We start from the raw sequence: 11,070 nt of genomic DNA on the forward strand, positions 1-11,070 counted from the left end.
AAAAAATATATATATATATATATATATATATATATATTAATCCATGATTAAAAAATATACAGATCTACTTATTTTTAAATTTTCAATTTTACTTACTTGTACAACTTGTACTTAACAAAATATATTTGCGGGGCTTTTTTTATACTGACATTTTCATTTTTGTGGAAGAATTTTCTTTTTGTACAATTTTTTTGGGGGGGGCATTTTCGTAATTTTGTAGACAATAACCTAAACATAATCATATAGGTCCAATGACTTGATTCCCTCCTCGAAGTCTTGAACAACATTATTTGTTATGATTTATTTTTGTAGGGGAAAAAAACACACAGTTAGTTTAGTCGGCGTGAGACTCAAACCGAGTGAAAGCAAACCTGTCACATTTTCGCTACGGGAGGTTCGACTCCCAAAATGACCTCCGGCAGACTCGCGCCGCGTCTGGAGTCGACCACGCCCCCTTGCGTGCTGATTGGCTGGCAAACTTTTTTTTTTTTGCTGTCATCAGCGTCAATACAATTCAAAGAAGTTGTTCACGCCGTCTGACACTTGTTGAGAAACCCGGAGAAAAAGAAAAGCGCTCCAGCTCGGTGCCGGCCGGCTTCGCTGGAAGTGATGATCGACCCCGAGTCCCACCACCCGAACCAGCCGAGCCAGCATCACTCCTCCGCATCCAAAGGCGTCCAGGAGGCCGCCGACATGGCCGTCTACTGCGACTCCCTGAGCGGCATGTACCACCACCACCACCACCACCACCACCATCATCCCCCGCACCAGCTCCAGAACCACCAGCAGCAGCAGCCGCCTCAGAACCTCCAGCCCGCCGCCCACCGAGCCGCCGGCTTCGGCCTGGCGGACTTCGGCTCCCCTCCCAGCCCGTACCTGTGGGGCGTCAACCCTCCCCCGCCGCCACCACCGACAGCCGCGGCCGCGCCGTACCTGCACGCGGGCGGCCCCTCCGCCCACTTCGTCCCGCCGGCGTACGGCTCCCCGCGGCCGTTCCTAGCCGCCGGCTCGTCGGCCTTCGGCGGCCCGGAACTGGGCTGGCTGTCGGTGGCCAGCCAGGAGGAGCTGCTGAAGCTGGTGCGGCCGCCCTACTCGTACTCGGCGCTCATCGCCATGGCCATCCAGAACGCGCACGACAAGAAACTGACGCTCAGTCAGATTTACGCCTACGTGGCCGACAACTTTCCCTTCTACAAGAAGAGCAAGGCCGGCTGGCAGAACTCCATCCGCCACAACCTGTCGCTCAACGACTGCTTCAAGAAAGTGCCGCGCGACGAGGACGACCCCGGTACGTGAACGCACCACTCGCCGTCGCGCCGCCTCAAGGGCCGCATAAAAAATCAAATCAAATCAAATCAAAGAATAATCATCGGAAACTTTTATACGTCTGGCGTCCAATTAGGATTAGATGTCATTATATTCAAGGAGACACTGTCCATCGTTGCAGACTGATGAAAATCCGCGAGAAAGAAATCCAAAACGAACATTGACGTCGCACACATTTCAACGTATTAAAATCCACTTTTGTGCATGGCAAACAAATTGTGAATAAAACAAAATGTTCAAATGGATAGACAATTGCGGGAGTAAAAAAGGTCATCAGTACCACTTTATAATGTCATCAATTTCTCGTTTTAATGTGACAAATTTGACATTTTAAGAATGATCAATTCCACATTTTAACATAATTTTTTTTCTTTAATTGATAAATTTCAATTTTGAACATAATCAATTTCACGGTAAAAATGTGATACATTTCATGTTTTTTTTTCTGAAAAACAAATTTGAACATCAAACAAAACACTCAAGCACAAAAAAAACGTTTAGAAAAGCCCAAAAATGTATCACTGTCACACCTGAATACAAATCCATCTCATCAATTTCACATTTGAAGGCGCTAAATTTCAAAGTGTAACGTGAAAATGCGATCAATTTTCACAATATTAGTTTGTAACGTTTGCGTTATAATGTGACAAACTTATCACGTTTCAACTTGATAACAACTTTGCAATGTCATAAAATTCACGTTAAAACGTGATCATTCATCGCGTTCAAACAAAGCAAAGCGATTTCTAACAGTTTAGGTCACTGGTGGAGTTTGACGAAGGTATGCGTCTTCTTTTCAACTTGAATAAACACTTTTTTTTTTTTTTTTTTAAATCAATATCATAGAAGGGGAATGTAATTGCGCATTTTGCAGCTTTTGTTTATACGACCCAAAACAGACTTTTGTTGTCACTCACCTTAACCCGAAGGAATTGCTTCATTTGCTTTTGCCAGATGTGGAATTCAGCAAATTTTAACGTGACATTTGTCATCACGCTAAAACCTGAAATTGATCACGTTCTAATGTCATCTTGATTTTTTTATTTTTTTTTGGTGTGACAGATATTCACTTCCAACTTCAAATGAGACAGATTATTTTGATTTGTGATCGATTGCCCAAAATCATTTTATCAATCAACATATCGGAAGTGTGAACATACTCCCCCCCCAAAACATTTCAACTTCTCCTTTTCCAAACACAAAACCAAATTGGTAGAACCAGCATTGAACCAATTGATTGGCAGAATTCCGCAAATAAGATACTTTCAAATCATTTTGGAACGCTCCCCAGAGGGTCAATTGAAATGTTGCCATTTGTTAAAAATAGAAGAATACAAAAATTGAATGAAAATGAATCGCAAGCAACTATAGAATGACTTTTTTTTTAGGGGGGGTGTCATGTGGCGTAATATTGGGATCAGTTTTTTTGTTTTTTTAATGAGCAACACAACACTACGCAACTCATTTTAATAAAAAAAAAAAGAGGTGCGAAGGTATTCCTCTTTTTGTTCTAGTTTTATCTTAAACAGACTCAACTAGACTCATTAATTAAACACCAAAAAGAGTTGGATACGTTTAGAAAGTGACATTTACTGAAAAGCTAAGTCTTCATTTTTCATCTAAAATGAAGACACGCACGCACACACACACACACGGTTAAGCGTCGTCCTCTCGTCTGTATTAACAACGTCATACGAGTCCAACTTTTTGGGAGGCCGATTCTGATATTTGGCAGCATAAAATCACAATAACTGATTGATCGTCCGATTATTTTTTTTTTTAAAGTATGCAAGGAAATAAAATGACTTCACTTTTGGTGCCTCAACGCTTCCAACGAGGAAGATATGAAAACGAGGACGAATGTTTGGCACGAATTTGGCCTTCAATATTTTTGGAACTTTAAACATTTCAAGATGAATTTAGCTGCAGATTGAAGCCATAAAATTTCTGCCGTGTTTAAGAAACCAAGTGACGTTATCGGCAAAAAACGAGATTTACGCACGACACCCTCAGACGTTAAATCCCATTTCCTCCACGCTCGTCTTTTTTTTATTTATTTATTTTTTTTGCCATTCAAAATCAAAACTTCATTTTCTTGTCGCAAAAGCTGCAACTCACCGAAAACGTTCTCATGTTTAAGCGGTGAATTAAAATCTTCTACTTTTCACCGTGCCCACCTGTTGCCAACGGTGACGAGCACAAAAGTTTGCTGTCAAATTTCAGAGCTCCACTTAGTGGACAAACGCTGCAAGGACGTCATGGAGAGCGATGCCGACACTGAACAGCATTCGCTGTTTCTTGAACGACAAGTACACGTGTGTCCGCTTGACCGATCAGCAAAACTGATTATTCTTATTTTGAAAAACGGCTTATCATCGGCAGAAAACATCAACGTCGATGAATCGGTCTGGCCCGAGTTATTTGCGGAACATACCTAGATGTCACTGGCAAACGTCCGACACTAAAGTCGCCGCCGGTCGAAAACCAAATGATTGACAAATGTGAATGTTCACACGGCAGGCAAAGGAAACTACTGGACGTTGGACCCCAACTGCGAGAAAATGTTTGACAACGGAAACTTCCGGCGGAAGAGGAAGCGACGGTCGGACCCGGCGTCGGCGCCGGTGACGGGGGCCACCAAGATGGAGGACGGCGCGCCGGCCCCCACGCCCAAAGCCTCCGACAGCCCCCAGCTGGGCCCGCCCTCGCCGTCGCCCTCAGACATGGACGCCCTGAGCGAGAGCCTCAAGACGCCGACGCCGTCGCCGTCGTGTTTTAGCAACTTTTATAGCAGCATGTCATCCCTGGGGGGGGCGGCGGCCCCCGGGGGGAGGCAGGGGGGGCCGCTGGGCCTGCTCAACGAGCTGTCCAGCAGGAACATTAGCGCCCTGCCGAGCCCGTACCACGGCGGCAGCCAGCAGGACTCGGCGGGGTCCGAGCACGGCGGGAGCGGCGAGGGTCTGCACTTCAACCGCGGCGTGTACTACAACGCCTTCGCAGGGGGGGGGCAGGGCGGACAGTTCAACAGCCACTTGTACAACAGCTTCAGTGTCAACAGCCTCATTTACCCCCGAGATGGGGCCGAGCTATAAGGGGGGACGACCCAGGGTACACTCCGCAGACACTTGATTAGGTACACCTCAAATCAAAAATTCACCGTTTTTTTGGGTTGCTAAGAGACGGGTTTTTTTTGGGTGCGTGTGTACCTAATGAAGTGTCTGGCGAGCGGAACTTTTCCTCGTGATGCATCATCAAGCACTTATCTCCTTTTGTTGATAAATGACATTAAATACGCTCGTTTGTCAATTTAGACGTGTGATTAGATTATGTTTTGTTGTTTTTTTTGCTCTCATTTTAGCAACTTTTGTTTTTTTCCTTAACTTGTACAGTCCAGGTTTTATTTACAAGTTCCAGCGAGGAGCAAATTTCAGATTTTCAAGCTTTGGCGAAAGTTCTGATGGTCAAGTTTTGGCTCAATATTGTTCCGATATGTTGAACTTTGACCTCGCTAAAACTCGCAGATGTCGATAAAGTTTGACGATGTTAAATTTTGAACTTTGGCTGGATAAAGTTTCAATATGTGGAGCTTTTGCCAGATCAAGTCCAGATTGTCAAGATTTTTGCCGGATAAAAATCACTTTTTGGCTAAAATTCCAAGCTTTGGTTAGCTAAAGTTTGTTTACGTCAAGCTTTGGCCAGGGATCAGATGAAGTCCCGACACGTCAAACTTTGCCTACGTAAGATTTTGGCATGTTCAGATTTTGCGAGGTCAACTTCAAATGTTGGCTAGTCAAGTGTGGCGTCTGTTAAAATTTGCTTCGTTAAATTTCAAATAATGGCAACGTTTTACTCCATAAAGTGTAAACATAACGATCGAAAGTTGGAATAGGTCCTGGAGGGCCGCATATCCTGCGTGTTTTAGATGCTTCCCTCCTCCAACGCACCTGATTCAAATGAAGAGGATATCGTTTTCAGAGCTTGCGGGATTTCCGATCGAGATCCGATATGTTAAAGTTCGTAAATGTGCCACTTGCGACAAAGTGCGCGAGTCATATCTCAAATGAAAGGCCGTGACCAGGACATTCCAGATGTGTCATCCCCTCGACGATATTCCCCCGTGTGAAGGCGCAATGACCAAAAAACTTCAATTGCCACCGTTTATTGAACTTGCAAATCAGCACTAACCCCATAGGGGAAGTTTTTCCCCCAAAAAAAAAAAAAAAAATGTTGCTCTTTGGCGGCCCAGCGTGTTGAAACCTGCCAAAGTTGCCGTTTATTTTTTGAGCAGGGAGCAAGTTTGGGTGGGGGTGGGGGTGGGGATGGAGATTGATCGCCTCACATTACCTCACAGAGACAAGACGTCTCCTCGCAGCTCGGCATGCAGTAAACATCGCACAACTTTTGATGGCTGAAACAAACAAACAAAATCTATTTTTGTAAATTATACTTTGCAAATATTTATGCTATTTATGCGGATGAACGGTCTTTTTTTTCGACAATTTTCCGATGATTTCTCTCGATGTATCATATCAATCACTGCTGTCTGGTATTTTTTTTCTCAGGATTCGGTGAGACATCCTTCAACTTTTTCTAATCTGCACACACACACACACACACACATGCGCGCACGCGTAGGCAGTTCTAACTGTGATTATTATAAATAAATGCCCTGTTGTCATAACATGTACTTGATCGTCTTTTTTTTTTTTTTTTTTCATGATTTTCAGATGCCGGCGCCTCTCCCCGATTTGCTTCATGTTTTTATGGCATTCTTTTAATCGACAGGAAAATTTTAATAAAATACCTCACGTCATTCAAATTGCTGAAGGATATTTTGTATCAATGATAAGTCGGGCTTGAATGAAATGAATCCATTTTAGAATTCAATACATTACAAATAGGTTTTATTAATAAATGGAAATAATCATTTGGAAAAATAATGTAAAAACAACCGAAAAAAATGTTTGACTTAGTTGTAACGATTTGCAGCGTGATCATATGGAAGCTTATCAAGCATGTTAAAATGTATGATTACAAATGTAACTATCGAATAAAACAACAACAAAAAAAAACTAAATAGTTGTCAAACAATTTGCACTTAGTAGTTAAAAGTTTCTTATTTGACATCAAAGACATGAGAAGTTTTAAAATATGTATTTGTTATCTTTGTCAGAATTATGTCGAAACTGGAAACAAAAATGTGCATCAAAAATATGAAACGTCCAACTTTTTTCGACATTGTTATTGGAAATTAGTTGCTCAAATAACTACAATGACTTTTTTTTTTTTTTTTTTTTTTTTTTTGACTTTGTCAAGTGGTTGCACAAAATATAAACATTATTTTAAAATCCAACACATCATTTTTCTTCAGTTTAGTTTTTGGGGGGCAAAAAAATCAAACAAAAATTTTCAAGCAAATCTCGGTGTTGCTGACACGTTACTTTCGAGCATCCAGCAGAACGAAACCCAACGAGAAAGTCTCATTCTTGCACAATAGTTGTGGTTACATTCAATGAAGTCGAATTATGAGTCACGGGCAAATATTTAAAGGACATTTAGCAAGCTTTCATTTAGGAGGAATTTCATTTTTGATTGATTTATTTTTTTGCAAATGATATTAATTCAAGTAGAACAAATGTTTTTAGCGACTATTTTTAAATAAAAAAAGTAGTAGAATAAAACGGAGGCCACTTTCGGCAATGTCGAGAGCAAAAGTTTGGCGCGGCTCCAGCGAGTTTGTGGCACGTCTTGGTGGATGACGGTGGGAAAACAAAAGCGCTTTTGTCTTTTGTCCCGGCTCCTTCTTGCTCGTCCGTCCGCCAATCAAAGGCTTGGCTTCTCTCATGCTGTTAGCCTTTGATGGTTAGCGTTAGCCGACACGGATGCGCCGATCCGAGAAAGCTCAACGTGTCGATATCTAAAGACGGCACCTTATCGTTACCTCCGCCAGGCACAATTTTGTTGACCTGGTTGCATAATTGCGGATATGTCAAGAAAACTTTTTTTTTGTTTTCATTTTGGTTACCACTTTTTTTTCAAGACTCTTGAGAACTGACCCATACCAATAGTTCTTCTAATACTTAAAATTTCAACTTATACAATGAGAAATAATTTATGCGTGCGATGATTTGCCGACATTTCATGGCAGCGCCAACTACTGGTGAGGAGGACTTATTTTATTTAGATTTTTTTTGCCTTAACTATTGCTGTCTGATATCGGCAGCCTTCATAAGTACCCAATACCTTGAAATAAGGCGTCCATTGGCCGTTTTAGTTTGTGCCTTTTTGTTGTTTCCGTCACGATAAAAGTGCATCCACAAAAAGTTGAAAGGAGGCAACTGGACTTTAATTCACTTTTAATCCAAAACGCGTCTTCAGTTCTAAAAGTGGTCTCTGGTGGGTGTGTCCCTTGGAGGTGTTGTTTTTTTTCCCCGGTGTGGCTGGCGAATGGCCCGTCGCACCAGCTGCCTTTTGGTTTGTTGCCTTGAGTCAACTTTTGCCGATGACCACGACAGACGTTAAAAAGTACATCCCAGGTCTCAAAATCAAAAACAGGATGAGACGTAAAGAAGAGGAAAGCAAAAAAAAAAATCTGAAAAATCTTCCTCAAACATCTAAAACGCATTTGAAATAGTTGCAGATGTGTTTTGCGTTTGAATGCAGCCACATATTTAAGAGGGTGTGCAGACTTGTGCAAACACGTTTGATTTCTTTTGGACTTTGCCTGTGTAATTTTCAAAATGAGGTTGAAGAAATCATTTTGGTTGCAAAGTGACCTGTTGCCAAACTCGGTGCTGTCATGAAATTGTAAACTTCAAATCAGGTCAAAAAAAAAAAAACCCTCAAATAACAGCGTCATAAAGATTTTTGTTCCTGTCCAGAAGGTTCCCAGCCTGGCAGCAGTTTGAGTGAATGAGCGAATCGGCTGCCAACTTTGCAATTAGAGAAGATCCAGTGACCCGGGGGTCCGTTTGAGCACCTTCCATTGGTGACACCTTCCCGGGCCCCCCACTCCCGCCCACCTTCCTCATTTGGCAACGTCGCCATCGGGTGACGTTGAAAAGCGCCATTGTTGATGCGGCTGGGAAGCGGCCGCAAGACGACGTTTTCGGGGGGCGACGCGTAAATCGCCGTCCTCAAAAGACCCCCGCCAGAGGTGACACCTCGTTAATGAGAATCTCAGAAAGAGACGATGAGTGGCCATTTTGGACATGGTGGAAAAGGCGAAACATGCTAGCAGGATCTTTCTTTGTTAGCATCAAAGGTCATTCGCGATGGATCGTTTTTTTAATGGAAGCTGTGTACTTACATTGAAGGCCGCTTACCCGCGTCAAAGACTTACTCGGCCATTTTGGATATGGCGGACAAGGCTACAAATGTCTTTTTATCCATTCGTTTTGGAGAAATTCGGCAATAAGTGACGACTTGAAAACCGCCTACTTCTAACGAAGAATATGGCCACGCCCCCTCCTCACTCCCCGTGGTCCTGCAAGAGTCACGAAAGGGACCGATTACAAACTCTCCATTGGAAAGCATCGTACTTTCATTGCTCATAACGTCCGAAAACAGTGATCAATTGGCACCGTAATTCATGTGGACGTCTCGACCTATGACCTCTTCAACATATCAAAAGGATTGACCTCTCTGTGGCCGAGAATGAGGAACTGTGGAAGTTGCAGGAAGGGTAAGAAGCTAATTTTGTAATGCTAACGCCTTGAAATTTTACAGCCCAAAGCTAATTGTTGCTATCAGCTGTGCCGTTATCCGACTGCGGGAACGGGAGAAATAAAGTCCGTTGGCCGCTGTCAGCCGCCGTCTGCCTCCTTCGAGTTCACGCGACTTTAGCCGAGCTGAAATATAACCCGTCGGGGGTTCGCGTGCGCATTCTCGCACTTGTCCGCTTCAGCACGTGTAAGTGGAGAATCGATCGGCACGGTATTTTGGATTTTGTGGAGGTGAGCTCACATTTGATGTCCATAAATCCAAAGTTTTGCGCAAAACGCTTTTCGACTTTCACAAGAGTTGTCATTTTGGTGGCGATCGGTCGCCGTTTTCAACAACACATCCGCAATATTACTTCGCTTGGATCCCTGCTGTGACGTAGATGCCGAAACCGGGAAAAAATAATCAATTTGTTGTAAATCTCATCACACAAAAACAAAATAAACTTAAATCACGACAGACTTTTTTGGGGGGGGGGCTTTTAGTAATGATGTCATTCTGACATGCAAAGCTTTTATAGAATTGCCAACGTTAACGTCAATCAAGTGTTCCTTTAAGCCAGTTCTTCTCAATTATTTTCTGTTACGGCCCCCCCCTAGCAAGAAGAAAACAATTTGCGCTCCCCCCCCACCGCCACCCACTCTCCGTCGCAATTCTAAATAATTGCCTTTCGTTGCAAAACTAACGTTACTACTCGCTGCGCACAATGCGCAAGGAGAGCGCCACTGCCAACTAGTGGAGTGGAGGTGCAATGACACTTTATTGTAGTACGGCTGAAAAAAAAGAGCATGTTCGCCAGTTACACGCACCCCCCTCAGCATCGGGCCACGCCCCGCTATTTGAGAAGCGCTGCTTTTACGATAAAAATACAACTTTATTTCTATAGCGCGTGTGAGCGAGATTTGTTTTTATTGGCAGATGGTGCAAAATGTTGTCAGGATGTCACATTCTTGTCCAAATCTTTTGTGTTTCTTTTGGGGGATGAGCATTTCGATCTCGTGAATGAGAAACACCCATTCTTTTTTTATTTTCAGAGTGCGCTGACATGAAAGTTTCTTTTTCTTTTTCGAGTCAACTTGAGCTCAAAACGTTTTTGCGCTTTCGGAATGGAGAGGAAGCGCATGGCGACGGGTCAACGTGATCCACGTCCTGGCGACTGGGCCTCTCGTAATCAAGCGTTCCGTCCTTTCCGTTGTGCGGGCGGCTGCAGGTGCGAGACATGCTTTGTTGATCATAATCCCCCCGGCCGGCGGAGAAGCTTTGAGCGCGCTTGACGTACCCTGAGCGGCGAGCCCTTTTGCTCCCCGGCCGCCGCGCCGCCACCGTCTCCCGCCGCCGCTCATGGGATCCGACAGGCGGAAAAATAATGAATAACACCTTCACCCGGAGATGACCCGGCTCCAATTCGTCGGCTCCGCACGACGGCTGCAGCGACTTACCACTTAATTGAGCCGCGCTGGATCAAATCATTCCCCGATTCGCTCGCCCCGTCAAGACGCTTCCTTCCTGCGCGCTCCCGCCTTCGGCTTGCAGTGCGACTGACGTTTTTGTTTTTTGGGAGGGGGGGGGGGGGGCGTTACAACGTCACGGATGCGATTCCCAACAAATGTATCGTGGAAAATTTCCTTTCATGATTCATTCACTAAAAATAATGTTGCTTTGTCGATCTCTCTCGTGACAAGCAGAGCCATCAAATAAGTGAGGGAATTTGCATCGTTGTCGTTTTATTCTGATGACTATTTTTATTCTTGTGCCTTTGCTCAATAACAGTTTGGAAATGAAATGATCTAAAAGCAGTCATCATCAAAATGGCGTTTGGGCGCCCTCTGCTGGTACGCAAAAGAATCACTGCTTAAGTACAATTCAGTTTTATTTCCCTTTTTTTTTTTTTTTTTGGGAATGTTTTTTTTTTTTTCATTTGATTTGGCTGTCCGACTGCTGAGGGGCGTGATTATTACAGGTAACAAAACAAAACCCAAAAAAAATCAATCAAGCAAAAATGGAAGACCCCTTTTCTTAAAC

The 11,070-nt window shown here is 43.6% G+C and overlaps 1 protein-coding gene across 1 annotated transcript; it reads left to right on the forward strand.

Annotated features, from left to right (window-relative positions):
• The first annotated feature begins 537 nt into the window (after positions 1-537).
• Positions 538-5,595, forward strand: foxi2 (forkhead box I2). Its single transcript, XM_088305056.1, has 2 exons — positions 538-1,288; positions 3,847-5,595. The coding sequence occupies exons 1-2, from the start codon at positions 610-612 to the stop codon at positions 4,416-4,418; spliced, it is 1,251 nt and encodes a 416-aa protein (XP_088161182.1). The 5' UTR covers positions 538-609; the 3' UTR covers positions 4,419-5,595.
• The last annotated feature ends 5,475 nt before the right edge of the window (positions 5,596-11,070 follow it).

This window comes from Idiotropiscis lumnitzeri, chromosome 1 (assembly GCF_059441095.1).
Source record: "Idiotropiscis lumnitzeri isolate Australia: NSW breed Sydney's pygmy pipehorse chromosome 1, RoL_Ilum_1.0, whole genome shotgun sequence".
Lineage (NCBI taxonomy): Eukaryota > Metazoa > Chordata > Actinopteri > Syngnathiformes > Syngnathidae > Idiotropiscis > Idiotropiscis lumnitzeri.